The sequence below is a fragment of the Squalius cephalus genome, assembly GCF_949319135.1.
Source record: "Squalius cephalus genome assembly, chromosome: 8".
NCBI classification, from domain to species: domain Eukaryota; kingdom Metazoa; phylum Chordata; class Actinopteri; order Cypriniformes; family Leuciscidae; genus Squalius; species Squalius cephalus.
In genome coordinates this window covers 11192983-11208826 of record NC_137129.1, presented here as the reverse complement: position 1 = coordinate 11208826, position 15844 = coordinate 11192983, and the positions used below count along the sequence as shown (strand labels likewise).

At 39.5% G+C, this 15844-nt stretch overlaps 1 protein-coding gene across 6 annotated transcripts in view; it reads right to left on the bottom strand.

Moving 5' to 3' along the window:
* nhsl3 (NHS like 3) overlaps nt 1–15844 on the bottom strand; it is a 69081-nt gene that overhangs the window by 21974 nt on the left and 31263 nt on the right. The window contains exon 1 of one of the 6 annotated variants that reach the window (XM_079878917.1): nt 3487–3986. The exons of the other annotated variants lie outside the window; for them this stretch is intronic. Within the exon in view, the coding sequence (XP_079735043.1) occupies nt 3487–3598 (112 nt within the window). The 5' untranslated portion in view covers nt 3599–3986. Of the gene's footprint in view, nt 1–3486; nt 3987–15844 lie in introns of those variants that run through there. 6 annotated transcript variants of the gene reach the window in all.

Genomic DNA, 15844 nt, shown 5'->3' with positions numbered 1-15844 from the left:
AGTAGACTGTCTGCTTAATAATATTTTGTTTGTATCTTTGAAAGAACCTTTAAAGATAAATCAATAGATGTGTGAGTATGAACTAAACAAACAGAATAGATACAAAGTATTTGTCCAAATACAAATATTTGCACATTTGAACAAATGATTTCTTCTCCAATTTTCCATGCAGCACAGCAGCACTGACAGGTGTATTATCACAAGAAACGTCTATAGCTCAGCCCTTCTTTTCAATTCCTGCTTCTTTTTTTGGACCCTCCCCCATTCCCACTTGAACTGCAGCCTGGTTCACTGGGTTAACCGATCTGTCAGAGTTATGTCCAGTGTTAATCATCATTCACGTGACCATGGAGAGAGATCTAACATATTGGATTTCTCACCATGAGACCTGCTTCCCCAACGCATGACTTGATTCCTGCAGCTCAGGCACTGATGGGATGAGGAGGACTCATTCTCCATAATCCAACATCCATCTATCAATCTCTACCATCACCAATGGCTCAAGTACCTTGTGAGTCTTCTTGTACTCAACGGTTGAACAGTTTGTTGCGCACAAGGTGGAGCTCAGCTACAAGAACACTTCTTTTTCTCTAAATATTTAAACTGATACAGATCGTTGAACACACGTCCGGAACACCGCCAACCCCTCTGTTGTGCATTCTGCCCAGTCATGCATGAGGAGAGAGACTGGTATGCTGGAATGCATTCAGATTCAGCTCTTCTGAATAAACGGCTCGATGAATGAGTAAAGCTATGCATGAAGACAATCCAAAGAAGAGTGTCTATGTACCATGCTCAATACGGCATGCTCAATAATTTTCACATGTGCTTTAAATGAAGTTATATATAACATTTTGCAATCACATTCATTAATGTTCATCAGTTTTACTCATTATAAGTAACATTAGGGGAAGTTGTGGCCTAATGGTTAGAGAGTCAGTCTGGTTACCCGAAGGTTACGGATTCGATGCTCAATATTGGCAGGAAACAACTGAATTGCCCTTGAGCAAGACACCTAACCCTGAATCGCTCCCCAGGCGTCACAGTGAATGGCTGCCCACTTCTCTGGGTGTGTGTGTTCATTACTCACTGCTCCTAATGTGTGTGCACTAATTTGGATGGTTTAAACGCATAGGACAAATTCCAAGTATGGGTTGCCATACTTGGCCTTCATGTCACTTCACTTCATTATATTGAGTACTAAAACAATGTTGTGAATTCTTTATGCTTTACCTATTGTTCATGTTTAAGGCATTGTTACAACGGGACTTACACATTCTGACTAGCAACTTATACATGAATATTATTTGTGCATTTTTGTCATTTTGTGCAGTTTCAGTTGTAATACGTTTATGTTGTGTATATATCCTAATAATCTCATAATTTAGGCTTCTATGGTGCATTTGGGTGAGTTAATTAACCTGCTAGCAAACACTTCGGTTTACTGGTGTTCATTCAGTCTTCATTCAGGACAATCCTCAACAATATTAATCATATTCTTTCTAGATTTTTGTCTACAGTATCTGTTTTCATTAAAATAATTTAATTTATCACCATGATGGGCATCATCTTCTTTGTTTTCTTTGTTATCTTTGAGATAAAAAAGCCTTTGGTAACAAACATTATCTTCAGTGTTTTTTATTGGCAAAAATGGTTCTGGCAAACAAAATGGTTATGACAAATTTTGAAGTATGGACCCTCCTGAAGCAGAAGTTTGGTAAAATTCTAGTGGTAAATGCGAGACAACAGCAAATACAATTTTTCTATTCCCATTTCCTCCAATAGCCAAAGAAAAAGAAAAATCCATGATAGTGTTTCCACGACTTTCCAAAAATGCGAATATATAGGTGTATAGAGATAGGCTATAGAGATTGATTATAGCAGTCACATGAGAAAGAAATGCCAAATTTTCCATCAGATTTCCATAGATCTGTGATGTTGATAACTGTGGAAACGCATCATCATAGTATGTGAAAAGGGTCCATTGAAGTATTTTTTTCATAACACGCTGAGAAAGGGGACATCTTAGTATTTGGACTTAGCATGCAGGAAGCACACACAAATGACATTATTGCTAATAGGCTAATTTCCTCATTCCATTTTCTCTACTCAGATATTTTGATGTAGGAGTCTTTGCGTCACATGAAAAATGAAGTGCCTTACAAAGCAAGCAAGGTTGGTGAAATGTTCCACTTGAGAACAGGAATCTCGTTTTTTTATTAAGACACAACCGAGACAAGGATGAAAGGGATGTTTTTGACAGGAGATTTGTTCATATCTGTAAACAGCAGCTCTTTTCAATGTGCACTTTTGATTTCATTTTCTGTTCTGTGTCTCAGCGCTGTGGCATTCCTCTATAATTTTAAATGACAGAGAACTGACTGTCTGCCGTAAACACTCAAAGTCACAGCTGAGTGATGCACATTAGTACGCACAGGAAAATGACAGGTTGCACACAACAGAAAGTCTGAACGCTTAATAATAGAGCCGTGATTGCAAGGAATTTAAGGAAAACAAGCTATGGTGGAAGCATTTTCCATTTCAGTAACACTCCCAAACCTTCCCAGTCATTGAACCAACAAACTGGAACACAGGAAGAGACACCTGGATCTCTTTCCCACCCATTCTGACAAAAGCACAACATTTCCTACACTAACAGAGGTAACTTTTTATTTTTTCTGATGTTACATGATGTACTTACTATAGTAATAACAGCAAATAATGCATAATTACAAGTAACTAACCCTAATCCAAACCCAAACACTAACCCTAACGTACATGTAGTTAATTCATATTTCTCAGTACTTATTTGCATAATTACACTTTAACAACGTCACCTTAAAATAGAGTGTAGCCGTAACAGAAAGCTACCAAAAAGTAGAGTGTCATTACCATGGTTTGTTGGAAATGTGTAGACACTAGAAATTAATAATTGAATTTTTATTTATTTAGGTTATTTTTTTATTTATTTTTAATAATGCTATTTATAATATTATTATTCATTTTAAGAGATTGATAGATGCCCAATATGCAGGTAGGCCTACTACTAGTTTTTTTTTTTTTTTTTTTTTTCATGGTATGATGATACTTTCATGGTTTGCTAAACATGCACCAAGATGATATTCTGAAGTATACTTTTAAGTACCACTACCATGTATATAGCAATCATTCCGTACTATATCAAAGTACCATGCAATTACCATCTGATACCTTTATGGTGCCATCACAGTAGTATCTCACATTAGTAATCGATCAGTGTCAATTTTTCAGGGACAGATTATTACATTTTTACTTTGATCCCCCAATCTTAAATTTGTAGTTTAGCATATGCTGTATATATACATACACATATACTGAAATAAATGTACAGACAAATTTGGTATACATACCACATTAAATAAGCTTACTTATCAAATACAATCTAAATAAATAAAGCACTACCAGACAACTTAGTCTGAGTATCTCAGAGTATACAGCTTTTCCTACCTGTTTTGTATTTATCCACATGTCTAAAGTGCCAGATTGACTTGACTCTGCTAGTGTGGTGACTGCTGGTAAGGTTGGCCTGGGTTTTCTTCTTGCTGTTGGAGTTCCCCATGGCATTGATCTCAGACCCCACCAGCTCTACAGTCCCCAAACCCCCCGGAGTTCCACATATGCTCTCTCCCTCCTTCTCCCAATGCCTGTATATTCCTCTTCCCGCTTAGAGCTCCAGCTGCCGCATCAGGGACAGATATGTCCCACTCTCCGCTGTGCTTGTGATCCCGTGTGTGTGTGTGTGTGCAGAGCGTGTGTGTACGAGACCCTCCCTCCTCGCCTCTGTTTTTCAGACCACACCGCTTTCAGCGATGATCAGTCACAGCTCACTCCAGCCACTTGGAATGTGAGAAAGGAGGGATATGTGCTTGCTTCAGCCACTCATGCTTGCATACACACCCAAACACACATTAAAGGACTCACACATTTGTAACGGATGCAGTTTAAATCAGGATTCACATATTTGAGTATATTCTCTATTGTCTCTCGCTCTTTCCTCTGTCTGTTTTATAGAGCTCACCTTAGGCAGTTCATACCTCTTTTTGCACAGATGGCTGATTTTATTTCCTTTGCCTTCATCCAATAAAACCCACTGACTCCATCCAAGAAATGTTTTCCTAATCCGTTGGTGGGTGAATCTTATGAAAGCTGTTAAGAATTGTCCGCAGAAAAATTGTAAAAAAGAAATGTTTTGCAGAAAGGAAATTTCGCTTATTTTTATGATAATTTACATTGTTGGTATTGTGCCATTAAATTAATGACAAAGTAGCACATTTCCACCATGCTCTCAGTAGCCAAAATAAAATATTTGATATGGAATACTTTTGTATTTAGCATTTTTTTTTTTTTTGTATTTATTTGTCTTCTGTAAATAGTGAGGAGATTTAGCTGTTTAAATAGTATTTCACTTTACCTTTAGGCCTATTCGCTCTTTGGTAGTATTATACTGCCTTTAACTTATTATAATAATATTATTATAATTGATTTAATTTAATATAATTTAATGTGCTGCTGAACTGTCAAAAAAGACATAATAAAAACATTTTGTGTACATTTTTAATCAATTAAATTTTTTGTTGACTTTTTTTGTTGTTGATTTTTGAGTAAAACTTGTCCTGGATTCATCCACCCACCACCCCCACGGTTCTATATTGAAAAATCATGACTTAGAGATCTTATATTCCACATATGGAAACATACAGATGATATCTTTACCGATGTACGCACCAAACAAAAACAACTTCTGATTCAACTGCTGCACTGTGCGAGCCTCAAACCTCATCCCATTTCAACCATGGATATGCCAAGAACCCTGCATATTTTATCTATTATTCTGTCTCCCACCAGCATCCCTTTCTCTGTCCTATTTCTGGTGCAGTCCTCATGTCACACTCTTCTTGTGTTTCCAACTTTCTCCCCCCCCAGCTTACTGTGTTTCACTCTGTCTTTTTTTGTTTCTCTCCTACCAGGTAACATAATATTTAATTCGACTCTAATCTATACCAAGGAGTGCATTAACGGTGGACAAGATAAGGCCTGTTTCTACTGCTCTAATTCTAACTGTACTTTTCAAAATAACTGTTTAGAAGGAAATGTACAATTAACACATTATGTTTCATGAGGTTTGCTATGACAAAATATGGTCTTGAAGACAGAATTATTATAGTTAATGAAAACAAACAAACAAAAACAAACAAACGATTGCTCACCTGGGCTGCGTTACATGTTCACTTTTTGTGTTTCTTGGTTTTGTTATATGGACTTTTATTTAAAGTGTTTTTTTTTTGTTTTTTTGTTCTTGTTTCAGTGCTTCTCTTTTCCTGTTTAGTTCCTGTTTGCATTTGTTTCCTTAGTTTCTCTTGTTAGTCACCATAGCGTTTAATCTGTATATTACCTCTTTTCAAGTCACTTGTTATCCTGATATTTATACCCCTGTGTTTCAGTCCTTGTTTCTCAGTCGTTGTCTTTACATATCATGTAAAGCTGTTGCGTTTTCTGTTTCTGTAACTTTTGATATTTTGTTGTAAATATAAAAGTAATGCGTAACTTGAAAAAAGTAATCTGATTACGTAACTCACGTTACTTGTAATTCAGATGAGACTTTAATTTATTTGTTATCCCCAACACTGGTATCAATGATACTAAACTAACACTGCTTGAAGATGAACAACATACAGTGCAATGCATAAGTGAATACACCCATGCTAAAGTTGACTAAAAAGAGGAATAAAAAATCATATTTTGGAAATTGAACGTAATGCCTTAATTTAAAAAATTAGGAAAAATCCAACCTTTAAGGACACCAATTTTCTTTGTGAATGAATAATGTATCGTAAATAAATAAATGTTCTTCCTTAAAATACATGGTGCATAAGTTAGTACACCCCTATGTTAAATTCCCATAGAGGCAGGCAGATTTTTATTTTTTAAGTATTTAAAAAAAATTTTTTTTAGGATACTATGCATCCTGATAAAGTTCCCTTGGCCTTTGGAATTAAAATAGCCCCACATCATCACATAGCCTTCACCATACCTAGAGATTGGCATGGTTTTATTTCAGTTAGCCTAATAGCTGGTTTGATTTGCATTGAGAGATGATCTTATGGAAAGTACTCCATGCCAATCTCTAGGTATGGTGAAGGCTATGTGATGATGTGGGGCTATTTTAATTCCAAAGGCCAAGGGAACTTTATCAGGATGCATAGTATCCTAAATTTTTTTTTTTTAAATACTTAAAAATAAAAATCTGCCTGCCTCTATGGGAATTTAACATAGGGGTGTACTAACTTATGCACCATGTATTTTAAGGAAGAACATTTATTTATTTACGATACATTATTCATTCACAAAGAAAATTGGTGTCCTTAAAGGTTGGATTTTTCCTAATTTTTTAAATTAAAGCATTACGTTCAATTTCCAAAATATGATTTTTTATTCCTCTTTTTAGTCAACTTTAGCATGGGTGTATTCACTTATGCATTGCACTGTACATAAAGTATACAAATACGGTTATGACTTTTAGTGCAAGGAAATTTTGTTTTCCCTGTTAATTCTTTGGTAATTAAGATTTTTTTTTTTTTTTTTTTTTTTTTTAATTATATTATTGTTATATATATATCTTTTTTTTTAAAATGATGTAGCCCTATGTTTAAATGCAAAACATTTTGCATTTGTTTGTGACAAAGCTGTAACTTAAGATAAGCTTATACAGGGCTTTCTTTTCTGCATTACGTAATGATCTGGAAGAAAAGGAATGCCCAATGGAGATCTTAGGAGGGGATCACAGTGCCTCTAGAATGTTCTTGACCTTTTCCAGGTACCATTTGGGCCTCCCCTTCCCTCTTTTCCTCCCCTCCATCCTCCTCTCACTGTAATCAAGAGTCCTGGCTTTACAAATACCAAAAGCTTTACAAATCATTGTTAATCAAAAACAGACAGAAAACACAGGAGGCCCCAGCAAAAGCAGATGCAAACATAATGGAATCCTGGGAATTACGTTATCCTCTTGTAACTTGGCCGGGGAAACACTTGAATCATGCAGAAGTAAAGGGTTGTAACAAAAACTATGACGACTATTTCAATCTGAGTTCCATCGCCTACCTCATACCAGATTCATGGTTTATGCATTGCATTTCAAACTGATCTTTGCATACATTTCTCTCCACTTTGAAACATTATCCATATTACATCATCTGCTATTCACACAAACAACTGAAGCAAAGATGCCACCAAAACTGTTTCTACCGAACAATCATCATTCCACTTAAAAGATCCCCATATATCAACACAAAGTTATTCAACATCACTCTTATGATTTCTGGCCATAGACCAGCTCCAGGATTAAAAACATATTCCGTACCAGATTTGACTAAGACAAGAAGGCCTACATTATACATCAGTTTACAGACACTTAGACGTAGTAATCTGAATACCGCAAGAAGCTTTCAGAGAGCATCATCACAGACTAATGGATAGTAATGCCTTATAAATCAATGCCGCCCTTATTCGGCTCCGTATTAGGCTCTTTGTATAGACTCACTCCATCGTTCTTCCCATGCGATCCAGCTCATCTGAATTCTGTTGATTCTTCCCTCTCTACCTGTGAATGTGCTCTGGGACACGCCATGATATTTCTGAGGTTTGTGATCTGAGGAATTTCAACTGACAGTCAGAAATATAATGCCCTGAAGGTGTAGTGATATTACTAGCTTCCCAACTGCTGCCTGCTTCGTTCATCATTGCTCGAAGTGACAAAAGTGTGTCAGTTGTTTTCATGCCATACTTCGGTTCTTCTTAAGAGAAACTTTCTCTCAGCTAGAAACTTGCTTTTCTCTGTTTCCTGTTTTTCACACTGTGAGTGTTAATATATAAGATTACTGAATGAACTGCCGACATTTGCCATAGTATAACAAAAACAAAGCTGTATTTAAATACATATGAGAACTTGATATTTTGGTAATACTTTACAATTAGGTTCAATTTCCATTAGGTTTAACATTACATTATGAACTAACAATGAAAAACACTTCTAAAGCATTTATTAAAGGTATTCAACATTAACTAATACATTATTACAACTAAATGTTGAATCTGTTATGATTTTTTAATGGACCTGAGCTAATATGAATAAACACTGAACAGTTGTTTGCTTATTAACTAACCTTAACAAAGATTAATACATATTTTAACTGCTCATTGATGTTGGTTAATGCATTATCTAATGGTAATTAAAGTGACCTTATTGTAATTCATGAATAAAGTCTGATTTATACTGAGTGAGAAAATATTAAGTGTGGTGTTTCTAATTGGCTTAAATATTGTCAGTGTAAGCCTATAAACAAAATATTAAAATGTGATCTGGAAAATGTTTACTTAGTACTACATTTTCTACCCACTTTTAGAGTAATGTTAGCCTAGACATTTCTAATTTCATTGCATTTCAAATTATAGATAATTCTAAAGCAGTTTTATAACTTTTATTCACATCTTAATAGTTGACAGTCCTAAAAATACATTTTGTTTTGTTTTACGCCCCCTTGTGGCCCTGTGAAACAAAATACTGGTCCACCAGCTACTGTGTGCAACACTGTACACAGTGCACAGCATCCACAGAATAACAATTATGTATTGTTTACATGCCGGGACCTATGTCTTTTAGCAGAACAATGAAAATTTTTTCAGATTTTGCCAACAGGTATTATTCATTAATATCTGAATGCTGTGATTGACCAGTCAGCATCAAGTATCCCACACACCCCTTTAGCCTTGAGTGTATGTATTCACATTTTAGCATGGCTTCTAATACCTTAAATTCACCACCAGCCATAAAGACTATTCAAATTAGTTAGCAGTGTTCATGGCTCCTGTTGTCAAGGTGAACTTTCTTTTTCGTGCACCTCTAGAAATGTAACCCCCATCTGTGCATGACTAAGCATGGGTATATGTGTGAGATCCCTTTCATATGCTTGTGTCAATTGCTTCCAGGCAGAAGCTGAGAGGATTTTAAATATGTACTTTGTATGAAATACTCCTAAGCCTGATGTTACAGATTAAAGTAGAGCATTACACAAATATGGTGACCAGACATCCCGGTTCAAGGCCCGTTCATACAAAGAGCTGTAACTATACAGATAACTATAATGATAACATTATGTTTATTATAAGAGAGAGCCACAGTTATGCCATTTTCCACTTTAAATGCTTGAGCTTGTTAATGTTGTGTGAATTCTGATTGGCTGTCAATGTTTTTACCATTCATTAGCTAAAAAAAAAAATGGTTCTGAAAGTGATTCTAGATATAATTCCACCATGGCGTTATTGTTATAGTTGTGGTGTTGACTTGCCTATTCTCATGGAATTAGAACGATTAATAAAATGTTATTGTTATTGTTATCACCCTGGGTCTGAACGGGCCTTTAGGTGGGACGGTCCCATTTTCACAAAGTGTGTCATGGTGCTGTCAATTTCCCATTTTGGACAGGGAAATAAGACAATGCAAATCACATAGACACAATGTAAAATGTGAACTTCTATACTATTTGTTAAGTTGAGCTATTATGCATATTTTATGCTAAAATTATTTGATGAAATATGTCCTGAATTGAAAGTCTCATTATTATACAAACATATTAACTGTGAAAACTAGTACTGCCAAGTGCAATTGCCAATTTAACTGTGAAAAAGCAAAAAGTGATGAAATGTATAACCATATCATATATACTCACAAATCTTAAGGGGTAGATAACATTTAAAGTTGTGACTCAAAGATATGACTATAATGATTCAAATGTACCCAAATGATCTTAAAAAGTGTAATGGGCGTTTTGTTAAGCATTGCTGGTTCATGCATCAAACCTGCTGTCCTTGCTATTCTTTATGGCGGAAAAAAGCAAAACATAGTGAGAACATTTTGCTAAAGTTAACAGTTTTCTCTTGCACAAATCTGCAATTGTTCTGGATTTGCTGGAATATTGCCATCCTGGAATGAGGGGTGAAATCCAAGCGGCACCAAGCTGAATTCCATCCACCTGAATTCCAACAGATCCAACACTTGGCAGACACACGAACAGTTTATTTGGTGCCAGCCTACAAACGTAATTCACCTGCTCTCAGAAGGAACTGCTTGTCCTTTTCAGACTATTGTTTTAACATTGCTTCCTCCATTTTTAACTGTTCAAGGACATTGGTCTTTATAAAGGAAGGAAAAGCAAATCTTAGAAGTTGCAGAACCTGGATACTCATAGTATGTATGTGTGTGTTCTTTGTTCCCTGCCTTCATTCCTAGCATGCCTGCTCACAGTGCTAGAGTTATGAAGAGGCTAGAGGAGGTAGAAGAGACTCAAGGTCAAGGTGAGATGATGAGTCATGAGCCATTATAAGAACTGAAAAGAGATTAATCTCTGCGTCAACCAAGTGAAAGAAGACCAAGTAAAACACAAGGTATGGGAGAGCTGTCAATGGAGAGCTAATGGGAGAGAGCAAAGTGTTGTGCTTAGCAAAAAAAGCACAGCTTTTTGACATGTCGAAAAGTATACTTCCTTAATGCTTCTGAAATCCAGCATGGTTAGCAGTTATTTTAACTTTCGCAAGGGTATGAACAAATTCCATAATTTTTTTAGGAGATCTTTGGCTATAGAATCAAGCAAGTCACAGAATCAAAAAATAACATGCAATCAAAATGTATCCTATTTACTTTTTTAATACACGTTCTCTGCGTTATTTAGCATGAATCTTTAGTGCACATTATTCTAAATGACAAAAAAAAAACAACTTGGTAATATTTCATGAAGTATAACAAATTGTTCTACCTCTGAAATAACTTTCCTTTATTGTTATGCAATTGTACAGCAATGCAGATTAAAGGCCTGTTCACACCAACACAATGTTAAAATTAAATTAGTCTGTTCAGACCAATATGGAAAAAACTGGAAATTTAATCTCTGACAGTAGGTGGAGCTTATAGCAAAGCAGAAATACAGTTGTGACACTGATTACTTCGGTACACAAAGTGTATCTTTCTCTTTCTAACTCGGTAGTCATGGAGAGTCAAACAGTATTTACATGTTTTCAGTCGTTCCGATTTTTTAATTTGCTATGGTGTTTATATACAAGATTACAGGGACAAGAGAGCAAGTTCTAGATTCTTCCTCTGCTATTCACAGTCGCTTAGCAAAATAGTCTGTTCGTGAGCCCCACCAAGTCTTTGACAAGAACAGTCCTCCGTAGGCTAGACCGTCCCATTTAACAACACAGTCCTTCGAAAGATGCAGCCTTTGAATTGAGATACAGCCTTAGTGTTAACCGGCCTTAATGCCACGATTTCTCTCCTGTCATCCAGTGGCACACTCCAGTACATAGGTGGCGGAAATGCACCTTTATGTTGGTTTGCCAATTGCCATTAAAACATCAGCAGAAGTACATTTCTGATTTCTGGCTGTATTTTGAGCTTAATGTAATTTTTGTTGATAATTTTGGGCGCTTTATTAAGCCCTAAATTCACAATGTATTGTCACTGTATTGAATTCAACCAACCGGATATTAGTTATCTCCTCTTGTGTTGACATAATTTTCATTTTTGGGTGAACTATCCCTTTAAAGGTGCATTAAGCAACTTTTCATGTTAAAAATACCCGTTTTTCTAACCCATACATGCTTAAACAATTGCCTGATGGGCTGAATGAGCCCTTCTATGATCACTGCGATTGCCTCTATAATCCTGTACAGTAAAATAAATAAGAGGGATTCGGGACGGAATCGACTGGGCGTGACGTCATGCGCGTTCACGCTCACCTGGTTATGTCTGGCAGGTTTGTGTATTCGCGCCATTATCCGCATCAGCGAAGACAACTCGAGCGACTTTTGCAAAAGTAGAAGATGGATTCAAAGAGACCGGCTTCTAGTTCATCCCAAACCCCAACGCAAACTCCATGTAACCGCGTGCACAACTCTGGTTGCAGTTTCGTGTGTCGCCAGAAGGGGGCATAGTTCTGCAAAAACTCAGAGACTTGCGCAATGCACCTTTAAAGCCAAGGGTAATAAAGGTTGGAGCTCAATTACATTGATGAATATGAAGACAAAAATAAAATAAAATCAAGTGTCGCCCACATTACGGAAGTAAAATGACTTGCAGGTGCTGTATCGACTTCAACTAGTATGTACTGCTGTGCAAAGAATAAATTAATTGACAAAGCAATTGGATTATTCCATCTCCAATGGTATTCACAGAACTAAACAAAGAGATATGAAGGTCAAAAGGTCATGGGCCGTCTGCCATGACAACAGGAAATGTCCCCATAGTGTTATCTGGCTTCACAGCAGCAACGTGTGGGTGTGTCAGCACCCCTTGTTGAGGTTGTGTGTGTTTGTCGGACAGTTGGGTGTAACCATCACGACCCAGACTGAGGTCAGAGAACTTGTTCATGACCTTGGCAGCTTCTTTTAGACTTACCTCATTCCTGTACTTTCTCTCTAGAGCCATAAACTCTCATTTCATCTATTAATGCTGTCAGAGTGTCCTTGTTTCACCACACCAACATTACGGCCACAACTGAAATAAAACAGTCCAGCTAAGAGGTTCAGCTCTCAGATATTCTATTGAAGCTAAAATCTTAATGCAAAGGGACAAGCGACTTTTTATCCCACAATTTACCCTGCTTATCTTGGCTTTAAAAGAGGTGTGTGAGAAGTGTGCCTTAGTCTCCCTGACAGGTTTGTGGTAATAAGAATAAGACTTAATGCTTTCTTATGTAAATGGAAAACGCAGTGAGTGGCTGTTCATAAGCTATCAGTGAGCTGTCAGGTTGTTTTCATACAAAGGCTGGCAGAGGGTTAGAGAGCTTTTGTTGGAGTAAACGGTGTGTCAAATATGTCAACAGGTGTATCGATTACTGTGAGTTACATAATGAAAGCCGCAAACACTGAGACACATGAGATGACTTGGCTGATTGGGACTCGTAGACAAAAGAGGCACAGAAAATGTATAGGAAATATGGAAAGTTAACGAAAATGCACTACAATTCAAAATGATGTATCTGTATCACGGTTTCCACAAAAATATTAAGCACCACAACTGTTTTCAACATTGATTAATAAGAAATGTTTCTTGAGCAGCAAATCAGCATATTAGAATGATTTCTGATGGATCATGTGACACTGAAGACTGGAGTGATGATGCTGAAAATTCAGCTTTGCCATCACAGGAATAAATTACATTTTAAAATATATTCAAATAGAAAAGTTATTATAAATGGTAATACTATTTAAAAATATTACTTTTTACTGTATTTTGATCAAATGAATGCAGCCTTGGTGAGCAAGAGACTTCATTCAAAAATATCAAAAAAACGTACAGACCCCAAACTTTTGAACAGTAATCCACATAGAGTAAATGTATCTGTGCGTCTTATGTTTGCAAAAAAAAAAAAAAAAATGCACAGCTAAAAATAATGACAAGTTTATTATTTAGGCTACAATTTTCTGTTCCTCTTCAGTCGGTCAGTCGACGCCACGTCGAGACCGACGAATAGGAATCTCGCTAGAGAGGCCAATCTACTTCGAGTGAAACTAAACGAGCCAATGCACACTGGCGTGCAATCATTTGCATCAGCTGTTCAGCCATGCAGCGTAGGTATATAATGAGCAGCAGGTGCGATTGCACTTCATCTTTTTGCTTCGGAGCCAAGCACTTCGATGCTGTCATCTAGTCTACAGACTGTGCTACAAGCTTTTCGGGATCTCTCCACATTGGGGTTGGCGACACAGTGCGGCAGTGCGAGCGATCTCTCTCTCTCTCTTTTTCTCTTTTCTGTTTTTGTTTTCATTGAGCAAACAAAAGCTGTTCTTACAGCTGGTAAGGTGCTCAGTGAGAACGCTCAAAAGCCGTTTCTACGGCTGATAAGACCGACCGACGTCTGTGTTCGCTGTGACCGTTCCCCTGCGTGGAACCTGGACCCTTCCCAGAGGGTTGCTTCGGGCAGTGATACGGGAGACCTGAGGATTACGGTACGCATGCTTCCTTCGGGGAACCAACCCCCTAGGAACCCTCATCCCTCTCACGCTCCGCAGCCATTAGAGCCGCCAACAGAACGTGCTGGACCATCCTCGAGGTGTGTACCAACCATTTCCTTCGCTGCTCCACGCGATGAACAGATGTCAATCGCTGCATCGGAGGGTGGGTCAGACCTCTCCACGGATGATGACTTGGCGCCGCTGCCCCCTTCGGGTGTGCCAGCGGTGCCCGAGTCAGACCCGGTGATGATGGCCATCCATTCCCGGGCCGCCAACAGGATCGGACTTGTGTGGAACCCTCCACCATGTCCCGAGCCCTCGAGGCTGGATGATTGGTATCTCGGGGTGGCGCGCTGGTTCTCAGCAACCCACCCCATTGCCTTTCTTCCCGGAGGTGCATGAGGAGCTCACAGGGACGTGGACGGCACCTTTTATTGCCAGAAACCGTCCCGGTGGCTCCTCCTCCCTCACCACCCTTGATGGCGGGCCGGCTAAGGGGTACTAGCGTATCCCACCAGTGGAGCAGGCAATTGCTGTGCAGCTGTGCCCTAACTCCACTTGGCGCGGAGAACCGTGTCTCCCTTCCCGGGCCTGTAAGTATTCGTTGGACTTAACCGGCAAGGCCTGTGGGGAAGCCGCCTCTGCCATACACGCCATGGCGTTGTTGCAGGTCCATCAGGCCAAGGCACTGAAAGACCTGCACGAGGGTGGTCATGATTCACAAGCTCTCCAAAAACTTTGTGCCGCAATGGACTTCGTCACCGCGTGGTCAGTGGGTCGGGCGATATCCACTTTGGTGGTCCAGAAACGCCATCTCTGGCTGTGTCTGGCTGACATGAGGGAGACCGACAAGATCAGGTTCCTTAACTCCCCCGTGTCCTAGACCAGCCTCTTCGGCGACGCGGTCAAGAACTTCACCCAGCGGTTCTCGGCTGTACAAAAGCCCTTGCTCCCGCGCCGCAGAAGCAGCCTCCACCTAAACGGCGCTGTGGAGCCAGTAGCAAGCAGGCCACCCAAAGCCAAAGGTAAGCGACCCTAGGACGGGCGACCCAGAGATGGATGGGACTGCTCTTCAGGAGGTGGTGACCGCCCTGCTCCCACCCCCGGAAGAGGGCCGGGAGGAAAATCCTTTGTTCCCTTTTGTTTGTCAGCGGTACCCAAATTCTCAATAAAAGAGCAGTTTTTTTCATCTCTTGGTCCGAAGAGGGCCCGGAGAGCAGTCGGTGGAGAGAATCTTCACCACTCTCATCCGCCTCTTCTATCGCCAGCGGGCAGCAGTGTGCGGTTCGAGAACGCAACCAAGCTGCCTCCTGCACCTCCTGCCCCGTGGAACCAGGTAAGTGTTGCACAGCACACTCAGACTCCGCAACGGGCTGCCTCCCAGAGAGAGCCTCCCGAGCCGCGTCCCTGTGTTCCTCCGTGCTGCCCCACTGTGGGTATGCCTACGGCCCCTTTGGTCCCACTTGCTCCTGGGAGAATGGCGACTCCACCCCCAGGCGGTTCAGCTGATCTGGAGAGAGTTCGGGGAGGCTCAGGTAGACCTCTTTGCCTTCTCAGAGACCTCCCAATGCCAGCTGTTTTACTCCCTGACCGAGGGAACACTCGGCACGGACGCACTGGCACACAGCTGGCCCCGGGGCCTCCGCAAATATGCGTTTCCCCCAGTGAGCCTGCTTGCACAGACCCTGTGCAAAGTCAGGGAGGACGAGGAGCAGGTCCTTCTGGTGGCTCCCTATTGGCCCACCCGGACCTGGTTCCCAGAACTCATGCTCCTCGTGACAGTCCCTCCCTGACCCATTCC